At 49.3% G+C, this 25,810-nt stretch overlaps 1 protein-coding gene across 1 annotated transcript in view; it reads left to right on the top strand.

Moving 5' to 3' along the window:
• The window catches only part of LOC137309261 (anion exchange protein 2-like), a 61,191-nt gene that overhangs the window by 24,148 nt on the left and 11,233 nt on the right, over positions 1-25,810 (top strand). The window contains 10 exon segments of the mRNA XM_067977527.1: positions 228-444; positions 5,617-5,823; positions 8,148-8,296; positions 11,714-11,908; positions 12,715-12,939; positions 14,491-14,580; positions 15,695-15,861; positions 18,724-18,977; positions 21,196-21,365; positions 22,422-22,595. Coding sequence (XP_067833628.1) covers positions 228-444; positions 5,617-5,823; positions 8,148-8,296; positions 11,714-11,908; positions 12,715-12,939; positions 14,491-14,580; positions 15,695-15,861; positions 18,724-18,977; positions 21,196-21,365; positions 22,422-22,595 — 1,848 coding nt within the window.

The raw sequence follows: 25,810 nt of genomic DNA, 5'->3' as shown, positions 1-25,810 counted from the left end.
GATGAAGCAACGGCGATATATTTCCCTCCCTCTCTATCTACCGGTCTCTCTCTGCATCACAGTCTTTTTCTCTCTCCGTCTCTTGTTTCTCTCGTCTGTCTTTTTTCCTCTGTCTGTCTCTTCCACACTCTCGTGCTCTCTCTCGCTCTCTCACTCCCCGCCTCTATCCCCCTCCCTCCCCAATCCTTGTTTGTTTCTGCGAGCCTCACTCAGCTCTTGTTTTACAGAATTTTCACCGAGCTGCTTACCAGGCAGACGATCGTAGCGATTTGCTGAGTGCGATCAACGAGTTTCTGGACAGCAGTATAGTGGTCCCTCCATCTGACGTCCCTGGGGAAGAGCTGCTGCTGTCGGTCGCCCAGTTCCAGCGCAAGATGCTGAAGAAGAGACAGGCAAAAGAGGACAAGGTGCTGGCCAAGGAGATCAAGAGTCAAGAGGAGCGAGGTAGGCAGCCTGATGAAATTCATTAGCTGGACCGCTGAATGAAATCGCCCTTTAGTCAGGCGGGTAAGTCTCATTCACTTTCCTCAACAGCTTTCTCCCTTCCGGTGATCGAGACACTGACTCCTCACTGAGGTATCCATTCCCTGGGACCCTCACTGCCTCACTGGGATATCGATTCCCTGGGACCCTCAGTGCCTCACTGGGATATCCATTCCCTGGGATCCTCAGTGCCTCACTGGGACCCTCAATACCTCACTGGGATATCCATTCCCTGGGACCCTCACTGCCTCACTGGGATATCCATTCCCTGGGACCCTCAGTGCCTCACCGAGGTATCCATTCCCTGGGCCCCTCAGTGCCTCACCGAGGTATCCATTCCCTGGGCCTCTCAGTGCCTCACCGAGGTATCCATTCCCTGGGATCCTCAGTGCCTCACCGAGGTATCCATTCCCTGGGACCCTCAGTATCTCACTGGGACCCTCAGTATCTTACTGGGACCCTCAGTATCTCACTGGGACCCTCAGTACCTCACTGGGATATCCATTCCCTGGGACCCTCAGTACCTCACTGGGACCCTCACTGCCTCACTGAGATATCGATTCCCTGGGACCCTCAGTATCTCACTGGGATATCGGTTCCCTGGGATCCTCAGTATCTCACTGGGATCTCGATTCCCTGGGATCCTCAGTATCTCACTGGGATCTCGATTCCCTGGGATCCTCAGTATCTCACTGGGATATCGGTTCCCTGGGATCCTCAGTATCTCACTGGGATCCTCAGTATCTCACTGGGATCCTCAGTATCTCACTGGGATATCGGTTCCCTGGGATCCTCAGTATCTCACTGGGATATCGGTTCCCTGGGATCCTCAGTATCTCACTGGGATCCTCAGTATCTCACTGGGATATCGGTTCCCTGGGATCCTCAGTATCTCACTGGGATATCGGTTCCCTGGGAACCTCAGTGCCTCACTGGGATCTCGATTCCCTGGGAACCTCAGTATCTCACTGGGATATCGGTTCCCTGGGATCCTCAGTATCTCACTGGGATCTCGATTCCCTGGGATCCTCAGTATCTCACTGGGATCTCGGTTCCCTGGGATCCTCAGTATCTCACTGGGATCTCGATTCCCTGGGATCCTCAGTGCCTCACTGCCTCACTGAGATATCGATTCCCTGGGACCCTCAGTATCTCACTGGGATCTCGATTCCCTGGGATCCTCAGTGCCTCACTGGGATATCCATTCCCTGGGACCCTCAGTACCTCACCGAGGTATCCATTCCCTGGGACCCTCAGTACCTCACTGCCTCACTGAGATATCGATTCCCTGGGACCCTCAGTATCTCACTGGGATCTCGATTCCCCGGGATCCTCAGTATCTCACTGGGATCTCGATTCCCTGGGATCCTCAGTATCTCTCTGGGATATCGGTTCCCTGGGAACCTCAGTGCCTCACTGGGATATCGGTTCCCTGGGATCCTCAGTATCTCACTGGGATCTCGATTCCCTGGGATCCTCAGTATCTCACTGGGATATCGGTTCCCTGGGATCCTCAGTATCTCACTGGGATCTCGATTCCCTGGGATCCTCAGTATCTCACTGGGATCCTCAGTATCTCACTGGAATCTCGATATCCTGGGACCCTCAGTACCTCACTGGGATCCTCAGTATCTCACTGGAATCTCAATACCCTGGGACCCTCAGTATCTCACTGGGATATCGATTCCCTGGGACCCTCAGTATCTCACTGGGACCCTCAGTGCCTCACTGGAATCTCGATTCCTGGATACTGGGACCCTCCGATGATATCAGCATTCATGGAGTCATCTCCCGCATGTACAGTGATGATACCCAGCTCTACCTCCTTTAACTGCTACTGTGCTGTCAGATTGCTTGTCTGACATTGGCTCCCGGTCCTCCAAATTTAAAATTCTCATCCTCGTGTTGAAATCCCTTCATGGCCTATCCCCTCTCTATCTCTGTAACTTCCTCCAGCCCTACTACCGCTTCCCCAAACTCTCCATTCCTCGAACTCTGACCTCTTCTGCACCCCCTCCTCCCTTTGCCCCACCATTGGCGGCCGTGCCTTCAGCTACCTGGTTCCCACACCCTGGAGTTCCCTCCCTAAACCTCTCCACCTCTCTCCCTCCTCCTTTAAGACCCTCCTTAAAACCTACCTCTGACCAAGCTTTTCATCACCCCTCCTGACCTCTCGTTTGCCTCACCGTCCATTTTATCCATGTGCCTGAGTGAAGGCTGTTAATGGCCTTTAACCCTGGATGAGCCATAACTTCCTCCAACTCGACACTGGGAAAACTGAAGCCATTATCTTGGGCCCCAACACAGACTCTGCTTCCATGACATTGATTCCATCACCCATCCCTAATTTCCCTTGAGAAGGTGGTGGTGAGCCGCCTTCTTGAACCGCTGCAGTCCGTGTGGTGAAGGTTCTCCCACAGTGCTGTTAGGAAGGGAGTTCCAGGATTTTGACCCAGCGACGATGAAGGAACGGCGATATATTTCCAAGTGGGGATGGTGTGTGACTTGGAGGGGAACGTGCAGGTGGTGTTGTTCCCATGTGCCTGCTGCCCTTGCCCTTCTAGGTGGTAGAGGTCATGGGTTTGGGAGGTGCTGTCGAAGAAGCCTTGGCGATTTGCTGCAGTGGATATCCTGTGGATGGTGCACACTGCAGCCACAGTGCGCTGGTGGTGAAGGGAGTGAATGTTTAGGGTGGTGGATGGGGTGCCAATCAAGCGGGCTGCTTTGACCTGCATGGTGTTGAGCTTCTTAAGTGTTGTTGGAGCTGCACTCATCCAGGCAAGTGGAGAGTATTCCATCACACTCCTGACTTGTGCCTTGTAGATGGTGGAAAGGCTTTGGGGAGTCAGGAGGTGAGTCACTCGCCGCAGTATACCCAGCCTCTGACCTGCTCTTGTAGCCACAATATTTATATGGCTGGTCCAGTTAAGTTTCTGGTCAGTGGTGACCCCCAGGATGTTGATGGTGGGGGAGTGAATCGAATTGGCTGAAGACTGGCTTCTGTGATGGTGGGGATATCGGGAGGAGGCCGAGATGGATCATCCACTCGGTACTTCTGGCTGAAGATGGTTGCAAACGTTTCAGCCTTGTCTTTTGTGCTAGACTCCACCATCATTGGGGATGGGGGTGTTTACAGAGCCTCCTCCTCCTGTTAGTTGTTTAATTGTCCACCACCATTCACGACTTCAGAGCTTTGATCTGATCCGTTGGTTGTAGAATCGCTTAGCTCTGTCTATATCATGTTGCTTCCGCTGTTTAGCATGCATGTTGTCCTGAGTTGTAGCTTCACCAGGTTGGCACCTCATTTTTAGGTATGCCTGGTGCTGCTCCTGGCATGCTCTTCTACACTCCTCATTGAACCAGGGTTGATCCCCTGGCTTGTTGGTAATGGTAGAGTAAGGAATATGCCGGGCCATGAGGTTACAGATTGTGCTGGAATACAATTCTGCTGCTGCTGAAGGCCCATAGCGCCTCATGGATGCCCAGTTTTGAGCTGCTAGATCTGTTCTGAATCTTTCCGCCAGGACCACTCGGCTCCAGGCCTCATTACAGCCTTGGTCCAAACATGGACAAAAGAGCTGAATTCCAGAGGTGAGGTGAGAGTGACTGCCCTTGACATCAAGGCAGCATTTGACCGAGTGTGGCACCAAGGAGCCCTAGTAAAATTGAAGTCAATGGGAATCAGGAGGAAAACTCTCCAGTGGCTGGAGTCATACCTAGCACAAGGGAAGATGGTAGTGGTTGTTGGAGGCCAATCATCTCAGCCCCAGGACATTGCAGCAGGAGTTCCTCAAGGCAGTGTCCTAGGCCGAACCATCTTCAGCTGCTTCATCAATGACCTTCCCTCCATCAGAAATGACGGCTGCACAGTGTTCAGTTCCATTCCCAACCCCTCAGATAATGAAGCAGTCCGAGCCCGCATGCAGCAAGACCTGGACAACATCCAGGCTTGGACTGATAAGTGGCAAGTAACATTCGCGCCAGACAAGTGCCAGGCAATGACCATCTCCAACAAGAGAGAGTCTAACCACCTCCCCTTGACATTCAACGGCATTACCATCGCCGAATCCCCCACCATCAACATCCTGGGGGTCACCATTGACCAGAAACTTAACTGGACCAGCCATATAAATACTGTGGCTACAAGAGCAGGTCAGAGGCTGGGTATTCTGTGGCAAGTGACTCACCTCCTGACTCCCCAAAGCCTTTCCACCATCTACAAGGCACAAGTCAGGAGTGTGATGGAATACTCTCCACTTGCCTGGATGAGTACAGCTCCAACAACACTCAAGAAGCTCGACACCATCCAGGACAAAGCAGCCCGCTTGATTGGCACCCCATCCACCACCCTAAACATTCACTCCCTTCACCACCGGTGCACCGTGGCTGCAGTGTGTACCATCCACAGGATGCACTGCATCAACTCGCCAAGGCTTCTTCGACAGCACCTCCCAAGCCCACGACTTCTACCACCTAGATGGACAAGAGCAGCAGGCACATGGGAACAACACCACCTGCACGTTCCCCTCCAAGTCACACACCATCCCGACTTGGAAATATATCGCCGTTCCTTCATCCTACCAATACTGTCATGGACAGATGCATTTGCGACAGGTAGATTGGTGAGGACGAGACAAGTAAGTTTTTCCCTCGTGTTGGTTCGCTCCATTACTGATACTCTTATTTTAATTCTAGATTTTATTAATTGAATTTAAATTCCCCAGCTGCCGTGGCGGGATTTGAACTCATGACTCCGGATTATTAGTCCAGGCCTCTGGATTACTAGTCCATTAACATAACCACTATGCTATCGTACCCTAGTCCACTTGTGTGTGATGCCCCCCCATGGTAAAATAGTCTGCCTCTGCTCACTGTCTTGGCTCACAAATGAAGAGCGGCCAATTGAGCAAGGTATCTGAGGGTTGACGGTCAAACCATACCCCAGTGAGAGGAGGGGAGGAGGGGGAGAGAGAGGCAGGCGACAGAGGGTGAGGCGGGAGGGGGAGAAGGGCGGGCGGGCGGGTGGGGAACGAAGGGGAGGAGGTTCAAATGGGGAGCCATTAATCACGTTCTGCCTTGAACTGAATTTTCTAAACTGCTGTTTTCAGTGACTTTCGCTCTCGTTCCTCGCAGCGCTCCTGAAACCAAAGAAGCCGGACGAGGCGGACCCTCTGAGACGGACGGGCAAGCCGTTCGGGGGGGTGATCCGGGACGCACGCCGGAGATACCCCACGTACCTGAGTGACTTTAAGGATGCCCTGAACCCACAGTGTATGGCTGCCATCATCTTCATTTACTTCGCTTGTCTCTCCCCAGCCATCACCTTTGGGGGGTTACTCGGTAAGAGACCTCACCTCCGGTCACCTGTAGCTGCAGGTTTTGCTCACAGCTCGGAGGCACTGGAAAAAGTTTCATTTCTATCGGGCCTTTCACAACCTTAGGACATCCCAAAGTCCTTCACAACCAATGAAGTACTTTTGAAGTGTTGTAATGTAGGAAACGCGGCAGCCAATTTGCACACAGCAAAATCCCACAAATAACGATGAGATAATGACCAGATAATCTGTTTTAATGATGCTGGTTGAGTGATAAATATTGGCCAGGACACCGGGGAGAACTCCCCTGACTCCAGTCCCGCACTATGTGGTTGACTATCAATGCTCTCACAGCAACGAGAGATGGGCAGCCAACGTTGCCTTGCCAGTGTCAACCATGTACCAAGAACAAATAACAACAAATAAGGGAGTACCAATAGGCCAGCGGCCAGTTCGATGTTTAGTGGAAAGGGTTGCAGGAATGGTCGCCATCGACCTTACAGTGTGGTTAGAGAACGCAGAAAAAGCGAAAAGCCCCGAGGTGTGTCGTACAAGCACATCAATTTGGAATGTTTGCTGGGATCGTTGTACTCCTGCCCTGGATTGGGAGCGCACTGCTCCCAGGTATCCCTGTGGAAATCAGAGGAGTACAGGCTGTGATGGCGTCATTGTTGAATAGTCCTGTCCGCACTCACCGTCTGGGCTCACACATGAAGATGGGGTCACTAGGATGAGGAGCGTGAGGCAGGGCAAACACCCTGGGCCATCCTGATCTCAGCCCTTCCAATAATAATGGGCAGCTCACCCACTGCTCATAAAGTGGCATTGGTGTGTGGGTTTACTGCATAATATTTACCCGAGGGTGGGTGGTTACAGATTTACTGTATAATATTTACCTGAGGTTGGGTGATCATAGATATACTGTGTAATATTTACCTGAGGGTGGGTAATTATGAATTTACTGTATAATATTTACCCAGGTGGGTGAATATGGTTTTCAGTGTAATATTTACCCGAGGGTTGGTGATTATAGATTTACAGTGTAATATCTACCCGAGGGTGGGTGATTATGGGTTTACTGTGTAATATCTACCCGAGGGTGGGTGATTATGGGTTTACTGTGTAATAATTACCCGGGTGGGTGAATATGGTTTTCAGTGTAATATTTACCCGAGGGTTGGTGATTATGAATTTACTGTGTAATATTTACCCAAGGATGGGTGATTATGGGTTTACTGTATAATGTTTACCCAAGGGTGGGTGATTATAGATTTACAGTTTAATATTGTCCCAAGGGTGGGTGCTTATAGATTTACTGTATAATATTTACCCGAGGCTGGGTCATTATGAGTTTACTGTGTAATATTGTCCCAAAGATGGGGGATTTTGGATTTGCTGTGTAATATTTACCCGAGGGTAGGTGATTATGGGTTTACTGTGTAATATTTACCCGAGGGTGGGTGATTATGGGTTTACTGTGTAATATTTACCCGAGGGTGGGTGATTATAGATTTACTGTGTAATATTTACCCGAGGGTGGGTGATTGAGTTTACTGTGTAATATTTACCTGAGGGTGGGTGATTATGGGTTTACTGTGTAATATTTACCCGAGGGTGGGTGATTATAGATTTATTGTGTAATATTTACCCGAGGGTGGGTGATTATAGATTTACTGTGTAATATTTACCCGAGGGTGGGTGATTATTGATTTATTGTGTAATATTTACCCGAGGGTGGGTGATTATAGATTTACTGTGTAATATTTACCCGAGGGTGGGTGATTATTGATTTACTGTGTAATATTTACCCGAGGGTGGGTGATTATTGATTTACCGTGTAATATTTACCCGAGGGTGGGTGATTATTGATTTACCGTGTAATATTTACCCGAGGGTGGGTGATTATAGATTTACCGTGTAATATTTACCCGAGGGTGGGTGATTATAGATTTACCGTGTAATATTTACCCGAGGGTGGGTGATTATAGATTTACTGTGTAATATTTACCCGAGGGTGGATGATTATAGATTTACTGTGTAATATTTACCCGAAGGTGGGTGATTATTGATTTACTGTGTAATAATTACCCGAGGGTGGGTGATTATAGATTTACTGTGTAATATTTACCCGAGGGTGGGTGATTGAGTTTACTGTGTAATATTTACCCGAAGGTGGGCGATTATGGGTTTACTGTGTAATATTTACCCGAGGGTGGGTGATTATAGATTTACTGTGTAATATATACCCGAGGGTGGGTGATTATAGATTTACTGTGTAATATTTACCCGAGGGTGGGTGATTATGGGATTACTCTGTGAGGCAGTCATTGTTATCTTCTCATGTTTTAGGGGAAAAGACTATGGGTCTGATCGGTGTTTCCGAGCTCATCATTTCGACGGCCATACAAATGGTTATCTTCGGTTTGCTGGGGGCCCAACCGCTGCTCATTGTTGGGTTTTCTGGCCCATTGCTTGTCTTCGAAGAAGCTTTCTTTAAGGTGAGTGCGAGTCAAGAGTCCGATCTACGTGTTGCTGAAAACAGTTTTTTTCCATCCAGTTGATCAGTCCCTGAGCCAGCACACAATGTTACACCACTTCAGGATCCCCAATGCAATGGTGAGTACATGTGTCACACCAACAACCCTCTAATACCCCACCCTAGTGAGTACACGTGTGACACCAACAACCCTCTAATACCCCACCCTAGTGAGTACACGTGTCACACCAACAACCCTCTAATACCCCACCCTAGTGAGTACACGTGTCACACCAACAACCCTCTAATACCCCACCCTAGTGAGTGCACGTGTGACACCAACAACCCTCTAATACCCCACCCTAGTGAGTACACGTGTCACACCAACAACCCTCTAATACCCCACCCTAGTGAGTACACGTGTCACACCAACAGTCCTCCAGTACTGGTGCCTGGTAGTGTAGGCAGAGAGGGAGTAGGTGTGCTGTGGTACACGCAAACTCTCCTGCACATACCTGGTCCCACACACATGCACTCATAAATTCACACTTACTCCTAAACTCACTCCCAACAAATTCACGTAGGCACAGTGGCTGAAATGGCCTCATTATCTGCTTTAAAATTTACTTGTATACACACACACACACACACACACACACACACACACACACACACACACAAACTCTCGCACACGTACACGTTCCCAAACGCACTCACACGCATAAGTAAACTCTCTCACTCTGAAACTCACTCACACATTAATCACGCGGTGAGGGTTCCGCAGGCAGCAACTGCCGGGCATGACTCCACCCACCTAACTGTTCTTCATCAGTGTCAGCGGGCTATTCAACTACATGGGGCCATCACAACCAGCCCAATCCTGTCCTTGACTGATGGGCTCGCGCTCACAACCACACGTGCTCACTCGCACACTCACATCTGAAAGACGGCACCTCCAACAACGCAGCACTCCCTCAGTACAGCACTGGAGTGTCAGACTGGAACCCACAACCTCCTAACTCAGAGGCAAAAGGAGCATGTAAGCAAACGAGAGAGACCGTGCAAGCTCAACAGTCTGGAGTGAAAGCTAGATTAAAGGGTAAGACGGTACATGAGCAGTGGTGTTCATTTAGGGAGTTATTTTACAACTTTCAAAATAAATATATTCCACTGAGGAAAAAAGGGTGTAAAAGAAATGACAGCCATCCGTGGTTAAGTAAAGAAATTAAGGATAGTATCCGACTAAAAACAAGGACATATAAGGTAGCCAAACTTAGTGGGAGGATAGAAGATTGGGAATTCTTCAAAAGACAGCAAAAAGTAACGAAAGGATTGATTAAGAAAGGGAAGTTAGATTATGAAAAGAAATTAGCAAAAAATATAAAAACAGATAGCAAGAGTTTCTATAGTTATATAAAAAGAAAAAGGGTGGCTAAGGCAAACGTAGGTCCCTTAGAGGATGAGACCGGGAAATTAATGGTGGGAAACATGGAGATGGCAAAAATGCTGAACAAATATTTTGTTTCAGTCTTTACAGTAGAGGACACTAAGAATATCCCAATACTGGACAAACAGGGGACTCTACGGGGGGAGGAGCTAAATATGATTAAAATCACTCAGGAGATGGTACTCAGTAAAATAATGGGACTCAAAGCGGATAAATCCCCTGGACCTGATGGCTTCCATCCTAGGGTCTTGAGGGAAGTGGCAGTAGGGATTGTGGATGCTTTGGTGATAGTTTTCCAAAATTCCCTGGACTCAGGAGAGGTCCCGGCAGATTGGAAAACTGCTAATGTAACACCGTTATTTAAAAAGGGTAGTAGGCAGAAGGCTGGAAATTATAGGCCAGTTAGCTTAACATCTGTGGTGGGTAAAATTTTGGAGTCGATTATTAAGGAGACAGTAACGGAACATTTAGATAAGCATAATTTAATAGGACAAAGTCAGCATGGCTTTATGAAGGGGAAGTCATGTCTGACAAATTTGCTTGAGTTCTTTGAGGATATAACGTACAGGGTGGATAAAGGGGAACCAGTGGACATAGTGTATTTAGACTTCCAGAAGGCATTCGACAAGGTGCCACATAAAAGATTATTACTTAAGATAAAAAATCACGGGATTGGGGGTAACATTCTGGCATGGGTGGAGGATTGGTTATCGAACAGGAAGCAGAGAGTTGGGATAAATGGTTCATTTTCGGACTGGCAACCAGTAACCAGTGGTGTTCCACAGGGGTCGGTGCTGGGTCCCCAACTCTTTACAATCTATATTAACGATTTGGAGGAGGGGACCGAGTGCAACATATCAAAATTTGCAGATGATACAAAGATGGGAGGGAAAGTAGAGAGTGAGGACGACATAAAAAACCTGCAGGGGGATATAGACAGGCTGGGTGAGTGGGCGGAGATTTGGCAGATGCAATATAATATTGGAAAATGTGAGGTTATGCACTTTGGCAGGAAAAATCAGAGAGCAAGTTATTTTCTTAATGGCGAGAGACTGGAAAGTACTGCAGTACAAAGGGATCTGGGGGTCCTAGTGCAAGAAAATCAAAAAGTTGGTATGCAGGTGCAGCAGGTGATCAAGAAAGCCAATGGAATGTTGGCTTTTATTGCTAGGGGGATAGAATATAAAAACAAGGAGGTATTGCTGCAGTTATATAGGGTATTGGTGAGACCGCACCTGGAATACTGCATACAGTTTTGGTCTCCATACTTAAGAAAAGACATACTTGCTCTCGAGGCAGTACAAAGAAGGTTCACTCGGTTAATCCCGGGGATGAGGGGGCAGACCTATGAGGAGAGGTTGAGTAGATTGGGACTCTACTCATTGGAGTTCAGAAGAATGAGAGGCGATCTTATTGAAACATATAAGATTGTGAAGGGGCTTGATCGGGTGGATGCAGTAAGGATGTTCCCAAAGATGGGTGAAACTAGAACTAGGGGGCATAATCTTAGAATAAGGGGCTGCTCTTTCAAAACTGAGATGAGGAGAAACTTCTTCACTCAGAGGGTGGTAGGTCTGTGGAATTTGCTGCCCCAGGAAGCTGTGGAAGCTACATCATTAGATAAATTTAAAACAGAAATAGACAGTTTTCTAGAAGTAAAGGGAATTAGGGGTTATGGGGAGCGGGCAGGAAATTGGACATGAAGCTGAGTTCGGATCGGTCAATGCCCTGTGGGTGGCGGAGAGGGCCCAGGGGCTGTGTGGCCGGGTCCTGCTCCGACTTCTTGTGTTCTTCAGATTTGTGGTTGGGATCAGATCAGCCATGATCTTATTGAATGGCGGAGCAGGCTCGAGGGGCCGATTGGCCTACTCCTGCTCCAATTTCTTATGTTCTTATGCATCATTTGGTGATTCTCAACAGCTTCTCCTCTCTGTTCTGTTCCTTTTGTGGCATTAATGACAATCTGATGATCAACCACTTTCCTTCCTCCAGTTCTGTGACTCTAATGGCATGGACTACCTGACAGGCCGGGTATGGATTGGCTTCTGGCTCATTGCCATTGTGGTGCTGATCGTGGCTTTCGAAGGCTCCTTCTTGGTTCGATTCATTTCCAGATTCACCCAGGAAATCTTTGCTTTTCTCATCTCTCTGATATTTATTTATGAGACATTCTACAAGCTTGTAAAGGTAAGATACCTTGCCTGGGCGCTGGAGTAATAATCCCCTCTCCCCCGAAACCTGTAGTAATAATCCTCTCCCCTCACACCCAGGCACTGGAGTAATAATCCCCTCTCCCCCGAAACCTGCAGTAATAATCCTCTCCCCTCTCCCCCGAAACCTGCAGTAATAATCCTCTCCCCTCACACCCAGGCACTGGAGTAATAATCACCTCTTCACCCGAAACCTGCAATAATAACCCCCTCCCCTCACACCCAGGCACTGGAGTAATCGCTCTCCCCTGAAACCTGCAGTAATAATCCTCTCCCCTCACACCCAGGCACTGGAGTAATAATCACCTCTTCCCCCGAAACCTGCAGTCATAACCCCCTCCCCTCACACCCAGGCACTGGAGTGATAATCCGCTCTCCCCCGAAACCTGCAGTGATAATCCTCTCCCCTCTCCCCCGAAACCTGCAGTAATATTCCTCTCCCCTCTTCCCCCGAAACCTGCAGTAATTATCCTCTCCCCTCTCCCCCGAAACCTGCAGTAATATTCCTCTCCCCTCTTCCCCCGAAACCTGCAGTAATAATCCTCTCCCCTGAAACCTGCAGTAATAATCCTCTCCCCTCTCCCCTGCAACCTGCAGTAATAATCCTCTCCCCTCTCCCCTGAAACCTGCAGTAATAATCCTCTCCCCTCACACCCAAGCCCCTGGAGTAAGACTTTCAGAGGTTAGGCAGAGTTGGGTTTTTGGGGAGGTGGGGGTGTTGTGACAGGTGAGTTCTGCCCTTTGCCCTGAGTGACCCCTCCTCACCCACTCGTGTTTTTACAGATTTTCCAGGACCATCCTCTCCGGGGCTGTTCCAACGTTACAGAAAATGCAACAGTGCCATCCATCCTCTTACACAACGTAACCAACAGTACGGCAAACGCAGGGGCCCTGAAACGGATGGGAGAGCCCAACACAGCACTGCTGTCACTGGTGCTGATGGCTGGCACGTTCTTCATCGCCTTCTTCTTGCGAAAGTTTAAAAACAGCCGCTTCTTCCCCGGGAGAGTAAGTGTCGCTGGTGAGGGGCTGCCTTAAAAAAGAGCTTTCCTTTAAGCAAGACTGCTTTTGAGCCTCTTCCATCCTAGGAACAGGAGGAGCCTGTTCCGCCATTAGATTAGATCATGGCTGATCTGTATCTTAACTCCATGGTTAAGATTCCTTGGTTCCGTAACCCTTAATCCCCTGACCCAACAAACATCTATCAATCTCCACTTTGAAATTTTCAATTGACCCCCGGCCTCAACAGCTTTTTGGGGGAGAGAGTTCCAGATTTCCACTCCCCTTTGTGTAAAGAAATGCTTCCCGACATCACCCCTGAACGGCCCGGCTCTAATTTCACAGACTTAAATCTCAATCAATCAATTTCTCTCTCTTTCCACCTCCCCTCTCTCACTCCTCTATTTCTCTCTCTCCACCACTCCTTCCTCTCTCTCTCTCTCTCTCTCTCTCTCCCCCCATCCTCCTCACTCTTTCCCCCTCTCCCCACCCTCCTCACAGATTACACACTGTATTCACCAGCAGAAACTGAAAGTGTAAACCGGCTAGCTTTGGAATAACTTAGCCAGAAAGTGGATTTACCTCGAGAGGTTGTACAGTAGTGACTTTATTATTTTTCCATGAGGGAGGAGTATAGGAAATTGACTGTCCGCACTGTGAAAGCTGTATACTGTTCTTACACGCACTTTATATCAAATAAACCAGCTGTTGGCTTACGGCTGTGCTCCCCATCTCAATAGGGTGCTTTCCAGTCCACCTTACGTAAAGAGAGAGCAGTTCACGGCCTGTGATGTTGGTGTACAGAGTGCGGCTTTTATGTTACAATCCCCGAGTCAAAGAAATTGCATTTCTGTCGCACCTTTCACAATCCCAGTACGTCCCAAAGCACTTCACGCCCAATGAAGTGTAGCCACTGTTGTAATGTAGGGAATCGTGGCAGCCAATTTGCGCACAGCAAGATCTCACAAACAGCAATTAGATCAATGCCTATATAATCTGTTTCTGGCTAAATGCTGGCCAGGACATTGGGAGAACTCCCATGCTCCTCTTCGAATAGTGCCATGGGATGTTTTACGTCCACCCGAGAGGTGCCTCGGTCTAGCGTCTCATCCGAGAAACGGCATCTCCGACAGTGCAGCACTCGGTACTACACTGAGCTGTCAGCCTAAATAATGTCCACAAGTCTTTGGAGTGGGACTTGAACCCATGACCTTCCGACTCAGAGGCAAGAGTGCTACCACTGGGGTGCACTCCAGATTGTAAGGGACACAGGGCCCGCTTACAGGAGTGACTGATGACACTGAACCCCAGAGAATATCCAGTGTAAAAACTGACCAGAAGTGAGAATGCTTTGAGATAGCTGCCGCTGAGAGCACAAGTTTGATGCACCGGGCTAAAGAAATTGATGAAGGATCATCTCCCTGTTCCTTGTCACAGAGCTGGTCGCAGAGTGGGTGGGTTCTGTACAACGTAAGGCAAGCTGGAAAAAAAGGAGTAACTTTTATTTAACATTTAAAAATATTTTCAAACAATTAACGAGCCTTTGTGTGTATGTTTCAGATTCGCCGTGTGATCGGAGATTTTGGAGTTCCAATAGCTATCCTCATAATGGTCCTGGTCGACTATAGCATCCAGGAGACCTTCACCCAGGTGAGAGGCTCACTCTGCAGGTTCCCTTTACTGCTTTCATTTTCCCCAGTTAACCCCCCCCGGCTGCCCCAATCTTCTTCCTACAGCACTGGATACTCTCTGGGACCTCGTCCCCAGGTGGCTATTCGTATACTCTTGTAGCACAGAAGGAGGCCTTTCGGCCCATCGTGCCTGTGCCGGCTTTTTGAAAGAGCTATCCAGTTAGTCCCATTACCTTGTAAATTTTTCCCCTTCAAGTATTTATCCAATTCCCTTTTGAAAGTTATTATTGAATCTGCCTCCACTGCCCTTTCAGGCCTTCGTCGTTCATCATAAGAGGCAAGACATGGAATGGGCCGTGTCAGCGGAGCCCACTGTGTCCTCATCTGATGTCCACACCCCCACCCACCCACCCTCCACTGCCACCACTGGCCTCTCCGATGGGCAGGGAGTTTCCTATCAGTGAGAACTCTGATTTCTCTTCTCCCTTTAGCCCCAGCTTGGCTCAGTACACAAGGTGATGCCTTTACCCAACAAACCATTGGAAGTTCATTGGTCTGGATCACACTGTGTTCCTGGATCACCCCATTTTACATGGCTTGATGGGGTTTTTCTCCCTCAGTAATTGGGTTCGCTATAATCACGCTAGGCAACCCAGTCCACAGGTGTTGCTCTGAATTCAGTATTAAACTGGGAACCTCACTCAGAGCGGCCAAAGGATGGGTGATGTGGGGAAATGTCCCACTGGTGCGGTGGAGAGGGTGGGGCGCACTTCAGAGGTTGGGATCGAGGCTTCTGATTGGGGCAAGATCAAGCAGGCTGCCCAAACTGGGGCCTGCGCTCTAAGGATCCAGCACCTGAACACCAGGCCCAATCAGGCCCTTCTCTGCCTCTATATTCTTCAGGTTTTGTCCAGTTTTTATTTTGTGTGGCTGATCTTTTGTAAAAAAAAAGCTAGGAGTGTTTGATGGGACAGTGTAGAGGGAGCTTTACTCTGTATCTAACCCGTGCTGTACCTGCCCTGGGAGTGTTTGATGGGACAGTGACCTGAAGGGTGACTGTTACCCGCCCGTCACGCTGAGCTTTGTGTTGATCGGACGTAATACCCTCCCAACCGCCTGTATCTTTCTTTCAGAAACTGAGTGTTCCGACGGGCCTGTCTGTTACCTCCCCGGAGAAACGAGGTTGGTTCATTAATCCGCTGGGAAAGAACGGTGATTTCCCCATCTGGATGATGTTCGGCAGTGTGATTCCCGCTGTCCTCGTCTTCATCCTCATCTTCATGGAGACCATGATCACTACGTGAGTCCTTCATGACAACGAGTCGCACTCAGTGCTGAGTTACGATGGGTTTACGGTCTGGTCTTCAGCCCAACGGATAGAGACTGACCCAGGCTTTCACACCGCACCCTCATCCATATCTTTCTTACCTCCACACTCAATTATTCCAATGCTCTCCTGGCCTCCCATCTTCCACCCTCCATAAACTTGAGCTCATCCAAAACTCTGCTGCCCGTATTCTAACTCGCACCAAGTTCTGTTCTCTGTGTAGGGTGGATAGAGAGAAACTATTTCCGCTGGTTGGGGATTCTAGGAGTAGGGGGCACAGTCTAAAAATTAGAGCCAGATCTTTCAGGAGTGAGATTAGAAAACATTTCTACACACAAAGGGTGGTGGAAGTTTGGATCTCTCTTCCGCAAATGGCAATTGATACTAGCTCAATTGCTAAATTTAAATCTGAGATAGATAGCTTTTTGGCAACCAAAGGTATTAAGGGATATGGACCAACGGCAGGTATATGGAGTTAGATCACAGATCAGCCATGATCTTATCAAATGGTGGAACAGGCACGAGGGGCTGAATGGCCTACTCCTGTTCCGATGTTCCTATGTTCCATCGCCCCTGTGCTCACTGACCTACATTGGCTCCTGGTCCAGGAACACTTTCATTTTGAAATTCTCATCCTTGTTGTCAAATCCCTCCATGGCCTCGCCCCCTCCCTATCTCTGTTAGCTCCTCCAGCCCTACAACCCTCCGAGATCTCTGCGCTCCTCCAATTCTTGCCTCTTGCCCATCCCCAATTTTAATCACTCCACCATTGACGGCCGTGCTTCAGAATGTAAGAACATAAGAAATAGGAGCAGGAGTAGGCCACATGGCCCCTCGAGCCTGCTCCACCATTTAATCAAATCATGGCTGATCTTCGACATCAACTCCACTTTCCCACCCGGTCTTCATATCCCTTGATTCAGAAATCGGTCTATCTCAGCCTTGAATATATTCAACGACTGAACATCCACAGCCCTCTGGGGTAGAGAATTCCAAAGATTCACAACCCTCTGAGTGAAGAAGTTTCTCCTCATCTCAGTCTTAAATGGCCGACCACTTATCCTGCAACTCCTAGTTCTAGACTCTCCAGCCAGGAGAAACAGCCTCTCAGTATCTACCCTGTCAAGCCCCTTCATAATCTCATATGTTTCAATGAGATCCCCTCTCATTCTTCTAAACTCCAGAGAGTATGGGTCCATTCTACTCAACCTCTCCTCATAGAACAATCCTCTCATCCCAGGAATTAATCTAGTGAACCTTCGTTGCACCGCCTCTAAGGCAAGTATATCCTTCCACCAAAACTGTACACCGTACTCCAGGTGAGGTCTCACCAAAGCCCTGTACAATTGTAGTAAGACTTCCTTACTCTTGTACTCCAACCCTCTTGAAATAAAGGCCAACATGCCATTTGCTTTCCTAATTGCTTGCTGTACCTGCTTGCTAACTTTTTGTGTTTCTTGTACCAGGACACCCAAGTCTCTCTGAACACCAACATTTAGTAGTTGCTCACCATTTCAAAAGTATTCTGTTTTTCTATTCTTCCTACCAAAGTGAATAACCTCACATTTCCCCACATTATACTCCATCTGCCGCCTTCTTGCCCACTCACTTAACCTGTCTCTATCCCTTTGCAGACTCTTTGTGTCCTCCTCACAGCTTACTTTCCCACCTAGCTTTGTATCGTCAGCAAACTTGGATACATTACACTCGGTCCCTTCGTCTAAGTCTTTAATATCGATTGTAAATAGCTGAGGCCTGAGCACCGATCCTTGCAGCACCCCACTAGTTACAGCCTGCCAACCTGAGAATGACCCGTTTATCCCTACTGTCCATTAACCAATCCTCTATCCATGCTAATATGTTTCCCCCAACCTCATGAGCCCTTATCTTGTGTAACAACCTTTTATATGGCACCTTATCGAATGCCTTTTGAAAATCCAAATATACAACATCCAATGGTTCCCCTTTATCCACCCTGCTAGTTACACCCTCAAAAAACTCTAATAAATTTGTCAAACACCATTTCCCTTTCACAAAACCGTGTGGACTCTGCCTAATCATCTATGTGCCCTGTTATCACTTCCCTTCAGCTGCCTTGGCTCTAAACTCTGGAATTCCCTTCCTAAACCTCTCCGCCTCTCCACCTCTCTCTCCTCCTTTAAGACGTTCCTTAAAACCTACCTCTTTGACCAAGCTTTTGGTCACCTGACCTGATATCGCCTTATGTGGCTCAGTGTCAAAGTTTGTCTGATTTACACTCCTGTGAAGCGCCTTGGGACGTTTCACTACATTGAAGGCGCTGAATAAATGCTTGTTGATTCAGAGAAGAGCAGAGACCTTGGGCCCCATTCCCGTGTATGTTGATTGGGAGAGACTAATGCCGGACTCACCCCATGGTGTTGATGCCCTGGGCCCCCGTTCTCCGGCGAGCCCACTGAAGACCAGTCTGACCGATACTCTGTGTGTACTCAGTGGGCTTCAGGAGAGCCGAGGCAAATGGGGGCAAACAAAACAAAAGATTGTTCCCTTGGATTGCACCGTACATTTACACTGAATATAACTGGGTCTGGCTGGTTCTGTGTCTCCCTGCTCAGATCATCATCACTGTAAAGCAGCTGCTCCCTCAGTCTATGTGGGTCAGTGGTGTCTGAAGTGATACAGTGGGGGGGGGGGGGAGGGGGTGCGGGTCGCTAATGTGATAAGAGACTCTCTGGGGGGACGGGTGGGTTTGAGGTGATACAGGGGCCGGCCGGTGCAATGCTCTCCGCTGCTCCAGGGGGTTTACAATAACCCAACTCAATGTTTTCCCCCCCCTCCCCCACCTTTTCCCCGCAGGTTAATTATCAGTAAGAAGGAGAGGATGTTGACCAAAGGGTCCGGATTCCACCTGGACCTTCTGATCATTGTGGCGTCGGGGGGCGTAGCAGCCCTATTCGGTTTGCCCTGGCTCGCTGCAGCCACTGTACGGACCGTCACCCATGTAAACGCACTCACCGTCATGAGCAAATCAGTGGCGCCCGGTGACAAGCCAAAGATCGAGGAGGTGAAGGAGCAGCGGGTAACCGGGCTGGTGGTAGCGGTCTTGGTGGGTAAGTGACCATCTCAATCCATTCGCTCTTGCTCACCAACACCCACAAACACTCCACGGGTAAACCCACAAACCAGGGAAGGAACGTTGATCATGGGGCAGCAGAGGAATCGTTAACCCTTCGAATTCACATACATGCGGTATTACGTCATAGAATCATACAGCACAGGAGGAGGACGTTCGGCCCGTCGTGCCTGTGCCGGCTTTTTGAAAGAGCTATCCAATTTGTCCCACTCCCTCGCCCTTTCCCCGTAGCCCTGCAAATTTTTTCCTTTCAAGTACTTATCCAGTTCCCTTTTGAAGGCCATGATTGAATTTGCCTCCACCACCCCCTCGGGCAGTGCATTCCAGATCCTAACCACTCGCTGTGTGAAAAAGTTTTTCCTCATGTCACCTTTGATTCTTTTGCCAATCACCTTAAATCTATGTCCTTTGGTCCTTGATCCTTCCACCAATGGGAACAGTTTCTCTCTATCTACTCTGTCTGGACCCTTCATGATTTTGAACACCTCGATCAAATCTCCTCTCAATCCTCTCTGTTCCAAGGAGAACAACCCCAGCTTCTCCAGTCTATCCACGTAACTAAAGTCCCTCATCCCTGGAATCATTCTAGTAAATCTCTTCTGCACCCTCTCTAAGGCCTTCACATCCTTCCTGATGTGCAGTGCCCAGAACTGGACACAATACTCCAGTTGTGGTCGAACCAGTGTTTTGTAAAGGTTGATCATTACTTTCTTGCTTTTGTACTCTATGCCTCTATTTATAAAGCCCAGGATCCCGTATGCTTTTTTAACAGCCTTCTCAACCTGCCCTGCCACCTTCAACAATTTGTGCACATACACCCCCAGATCTCTCTGTTCCTGGACCCCTTATAGAGTTGTGCCCTCTAGTTTATATTGCCTCTCCTCGTTCTTCCTACCAAAATGTATCACTTCGCATTTTTCTGTGTTAAGTTTCATCTGCCATGTGTCTGCCCATTTCACCAGACTGTCTAACTCACTGCCTGAGAGGGTGGTAGAGGCAGAAACCCTCAACTCATTTAAAAAGTACCTGGATGTGCACCTGAGGTGCCGTAACCTGCAGGGCTACGGACCAAGTGAGAATAGGCTGGGTGGCTCATTTTCAGCCAGCCCAGACACAATGGGCCGAATGGCCACCTCCTGTGCTGTAAATTTTCTATGATTCTACGATTGATATAAATCAAGAAAAGCAGTGGTCCTAGTACCGACCCCTGGGGAACACCACTGTTTGAAAAACAACCGTTCACCACTACTCTGCTTCCTGTCACTTAGCCAATTCTGTATCCATGCTGCTACTGCCCCTTTATTCCATGGGCTTCAATTTTGATGACGAGCCTATTATGCGGCACTTTATCAAACGCCTTTTGAAACTCCATACACACCACATCGACTGCATTGCCCTCATCTACCCTTTCAGTTACCTCATCAAAAAACTCTTATCAAGTTAATTAAATACAATTTGCCTTTAACAAATCCGTGCTGGCTTTCCCTGTAACTGTTAATTATGTCCAGGATTATTGTTTACCATAGAATCATAGAAAATTTATGGTGCAGAAGGAGGCCATTCGGCCCATTGTGTCCACACAGGCTGAAAATGAGCCACCCAGTCTAATCCCACTTTCCAGCATTTGTTCCGTAGCCCTGCAGGTTTCGGCTCTTCAGGTGCACATCCAGGTACTTTTTAAATGAGTTGAGGGTTTCTGCCTCTCCCACCCTCTCAGGCAGTGAGTTCCAGACCCCCACCGCCCTCTGGGTGAAAATTTTTTCCTCAGTTCCCCTCTAATCCTTCTACCAATCACTTTAAATCTATGCCCCCCGGTTATTGACCTCTCTGCTAAGGGAAATAGGTCCTTCCTATCCACTCTATCTCGGCCCCTCATAATTTTATGCACCTCAATTAAATCACCCCTCAGCCTCCTCTGCTCCAAAGAAAACAACCCCAGCCTATCCAATCTTTCCTCATCGCTAAAATTCTCCAGTCCTGGCAACATCCTTGTAAATCTCCTCTGCACCTTCTCTAGTGCAATCACATCCTTCCTGTAATGTGGTGACCAGAACTGTACACAGTACTCAAGCTGTGGCCTAACCAGTGTTTTATACAGTTCCAGCATAACCTCCCTGCTCTTATATCTAAAAGTTTCCCCACCACCGAGGTTGAACTGACTGGCTATAATCAATGTGGGGCCTTCTGTTTTCTAGGCCTGTCTATTGTAATTGGCGACCTGCTACGAAAGATCCCACTGGCTGTGCTGTTTGGGATCTTCCTCTACATGGGCGTCACCTCATTGAACGGTATCGAGCTGTATGAGCGCATGCAGCTGCTGCTGATGCCTTCGAAACACCACCCGGATCACATGTACGTCCGGAAGGTGAGTCAAACTCCCGGGAAACTGAAATAAAAACAGAAAATGCTGGAGAAGCTCAGCAAATGAGGCAGCGTCTGTGGAAAGAAACGTTTCAGGTCGAAGATCTTTCGTCAGAACTCACACCAGGCTGAGAGTGCCCCTCCCCCGCCTCGCGCGCCCCTCCCCCGCCTCGCGCGCCCCTCCCCCGCCTCGCGCGCCCCTCCCCCGCCTCGCGCGCCCCTCCCCCGCCTCGCGCGCCCCTCCCCCGCCTCGCGCGCCCCTCCCCCGCCTCGCGCGCCCCTCCCCCGCCTCGCGCGCCCCTCCCCCGCCTCGCGCGCCCCTCCCCCGCCTCGCGCGCCCCCACCCCCCATGGTTCTGACGAAGGGTCTTCGACCTGAAACGTTAACTCTGTTTCTCCACAGACGCTGCCTCACTCGCTGAGCCTCTCCAGCATTTTCTGTTTTTATTTCAGATTTCCAGCATCCGCAGTATTTTGCTTTTGATCCTGGGAAACTGTGGTGACCCGTGAGAGAGGCCGGGGCGGGGGGGGAGATGGGGGTGTGTGAGGGGGGGTGGGGGTGGGGGTGTGTGTGAGGGGGGGGTAGATGAGCGTGTAAGGGGCGGGGGGAGATGAGCGTGTAAGGGGCGGGGGGAGATGAGTGTGTAAGGGGCGGGGGAGATGAGCGTGTAAGGGGCGGGAGATGAGCGTGTAAGGGGCGGGGGATGAGCGTGTAAGGGGCGGGGGGAGATGAGCGTGTAAGGGGCGGGGGAGATGAGCGTGTAAGGGGCGGGGGAGATGAGCGTGTAAGGGGCGGGGGAGATGAGCGTGTAAGGGGCGGGGGAGATGAGCGTGTAAGGGGTGGGGGGAGATGAGCGTGTAAGGGGCGGGGGGAGATGAGCGTGTAAGGGGCGGGGGGAGATGAGCGTGTAAGGGGCGGGGGAGATGAGCGTGTAAGGGGCGGGGGAGATGAGCGTGTAAGGGGCGGGGGGAGATGAGCGTGTAAGGGGCGGGGGAGATGAGCGTGTAAGGGGTTTGCACACTCGGCCTGTTGGACGTGTAACGGTGTTTCCCATTTGCAGGTGAAGACCCTTCGGATGCACTTGTTCACCATTATCCAAGTATTCTGCCTGGCAATTCTCTGGGCTGTCATGTCCACTGTTGCCTCTCTCGCTTTCCCCTTTGTGCTCATCTTGACTGTTCCTTTGAAGGTTTTCGCACTCACCAGAATCTTCACGGATCGAGAGATGCATTGTGTGAGTATTCTTCAGGGGAGCAGGATTTGGCACCCGATGAATCGTTCACTGAGTGTAACAGGGACACCATGAGGTATTTAGTGTCAAGTAACTTTCAGTGAGGCTCCCAGCACTACAGTCACAACCGATGCAACCTGGTTTAATTTCCAATCTACGGCGGCCCCTTTGCACAGTCCCCCCACAGCTCGCTAGTGTCAACAACAAACTGCATTTATTCAGCGCCTTTAATGTAGCAAAGCATCCCGAGGCGCTTCACAGGAGCGATTATCAGACAAAATGTGACACCGAGCCACGTAAGGAGATATTAGGACAGGTGACAGGTAGGTTTTAAGGAGCGTAATAGACCATAAGAGATAGGAGCAGGAGTAGGCCATTCGGCCCCTCGAGCCTGCTCCGCCATTTAACGAGATCATGGCTGATCTGATTTTTACCTCAGCTCCACTTTCCCGCCCTTTCCCCATATCCTTTGTCTCTCTTGCTGATGACTCAGCCTCCACAGCTTTTTGGGGTAAAGTCTTAAAGGAGGAGTGATGCGGAGAGGTAAGTCGAAGCATTCCCGGACCGGGAGCCAATGTAGGTCAGTGAGCACAGGGGTGAACGGGACTGGGATTTGGGACAGAGTTTTGGATGAGCTGAACTTTATGGAGGGTGGAAGATGGGAGGCCGGCCAGGAGATCATTGGAATAGTCAAGTCTGGAGGTAACAAAGACATGGGTGAGGGTTTCAGCAGCAGATGAGCTGAGGCAGGGGGCGGAGACACACAATGTCACGGAGGTGGAAGTAGGCGGTCTTGGTGATGGAGCGGATATGTGGTCGGAAGCTCATCTCAGGGCCAAATTCGCCAAGGTTGCGAACGGTCTGGTTCAGCCTCAGATAGTGCCCAGAGAGAGGGATGGAGTCAGTGGCGAGGGAACGGAGTGTGTGGTGGGGATCAAAGACAATGGCTTCAGTCTTCCCAACATTTAGTTGGAGGAAAATTTTGCTCTACTACTGGATGTCGGACAAACAGTGAGACAAATCAGAGAATGGAGGGGCGAGGGAGGTGGTGGTGAGGTAGAGCTGGGTGTCATCAGGGTACATGTAGAACCTGACGTATTTTTGGATGATGCCACCGAGGAGCGGCATGTAGATATAGGAACAGGAGTAGGCCATTCAGCCCCTCGTGCCTGCTCCGCCATTTGATAAGATCATGGCTGATCTGTGATCTAACTCCATATACCTGCCTTTGGCCCATATCCCTTAATACCTTTGGTTGCCAAAAAGCTACCCATCTCACATTTAAATTTAGCAATTGAGCTAGTATCAATTGCCGTTTGCGGAAGAGAGTTCCAAACTTCTACAACCCTTTGTGTGTAGAAATGTTTTCTAATCTCACTCCTGAAAGATGTGGCTCTAATTTTTAGACTGTGCCCCCTACTCCTAGAATCCCCAACCAGCGGAAATAGTTTCTCTCTATCCACCCCATCTGTTCCCCTTAATATCTTATAAACTTCGATCAGATCACCCCTTAACCTTCTAAACTCTAGAGAATACAACCCCAATTTGTGTAATCTCTCCTCGTAACTTAACCCTTGAAGTCCGGGTATCATTCCAGTAAACCTACGCTGCACTCCCTCCAAGGCCAATATGTCCTTCCGAAGGTGCGGTGCCCAGAACTGCTCACAGTACTCCAGGTGTGGTCTAACCAGGGTTTTGTGTAGCTGCAGCATAACTTCTGCCCCCTTGTACTCTAGTCCTCTAGATATAAAGGCCAACTTTCCATTAGCCTTATTGATTATTTTCTGCACCTGTTCATGACACTTCAATGATCTGTGTACCTGTACCCCTAAGTCCCTTTGGACGTCCACTGTTTTTAACTTTTTACCATTTAGAAAGTACCCTGTTCTATCCTTTTTTGATCCAAAGTGGATGACCTCACATTTGTCTAAATTGAATTCCATTTGCCACAGTTTTGCCCATTCACCTAATCTATCAATATCCCTTTGTAATTTTATGTTTTCATCTCCACTGCTTACAATGCCACCAATCTTTGTATCATCGGCAAACGTAGATATGAGACTTTCTATGCCTTCATCTAAGTCGTTAATAAATATTGTGAATAATTGAGGCCCCAAGACAGATCCCTGCGGGACTCCACTAGTCACATCCTGCCAATGTGAGTACCTTCCCATTATCCCTACTCCCTGTCGCCTTTCGCTCAGCCAACTTCCTAACCAAGTCCGTACTTTTCCCTCGATTCCATGGGCTTCTATCTTAGCTAACAGTCTCTTATGTGGGACCTTATCAAATGCCTTCTGGAAGTCCATATAAATAACATCCATTGACATTCCCCTGTCCACTACTTTAGTCACCTCTTCAAAAAATTCAATCAGATGAGATATAGGAGGGGGCCAAGGATAAATCCTTGGGAGACTCCAGAGGTGGAGGAGCAGGCAGAGAAGCCATTGCAGGTGATTCTCTGGCTACGACTGGATAGATAAAAATTGAACCAGGCAAGGCATTCCCACCCAGCTGGATGACGGAGGAGAGGCGTTGGAGGAGGATGGTGTGGTCAGCCACGTCAAAGGCTGCAGACAGGTCGGGAAGGGGGAGGAGGGTTAGTTTATCAGAGGCACAATTCAAATAGGATGGCATTTGGGACTTTGATAAGGGCTGTTTCCGGGGCAGGGGCGGAAACCTGATTGGAGGGATTCAAACATGGAGTTGCAGGAAAGATGGGCACGGATTTGGGAGGCCACACCACGTTCAAGGACTTTGGAGAGGAAACTCGCAACTCGCCAAGGCTTCTTCGACAGCACCTCCCAAACCCGCGACCTCTACCACCTAGAAGGACAAGAGCAGCAGGCACATGGGAACAACACCACCTGCACGTTCCCCTCCAAGTCACACACCATTCTGACTTGGAAATATATCGCCGTTCCTTCATTGTCGCTGGGTCAAAATCCTGGAACTCCCTTCCTAACAGCACTGTGGGAGAACCTTCACCACACGGACTGCAGCGGTTCAAGAAGGCGGCTCACCACCACCTTCTCAAGGGCAATTAGGGATGGGCAATAAATGCCGGCCTCGCCAGCGACGCCCACATCCCATGAATGAATGAAAGAAAGGGAGGCTGGAGATGGGGGGATAGTTTGCAAGAACAGAGGGGTCAAGGGTGGGTTTTTTGAGGAGGGGGTGATGGCACATTTGAAGGGGAGGGGGACAGTACCTGAGGA

The sequence above is a fragment of the Heptranchias perlo genome, chromosome 3 (assembly GCF_035084215.1).
Source record: "Heptranchias perlo isolate sHepPer1 chromosome 3, sHepPer1.hap1, whole genome shotgun sequence".
NCBI lineage: Eukaryota > Metazoa > Chordata > Chondrichthyes > Hexanchiformes > Hexanchidae > Heptranchias > Heptranchias perlo.
Note: the sequence above shows the minus strand (reverse complement) of the source record. Positions and strands in the feature narration are given on the sequence as shown.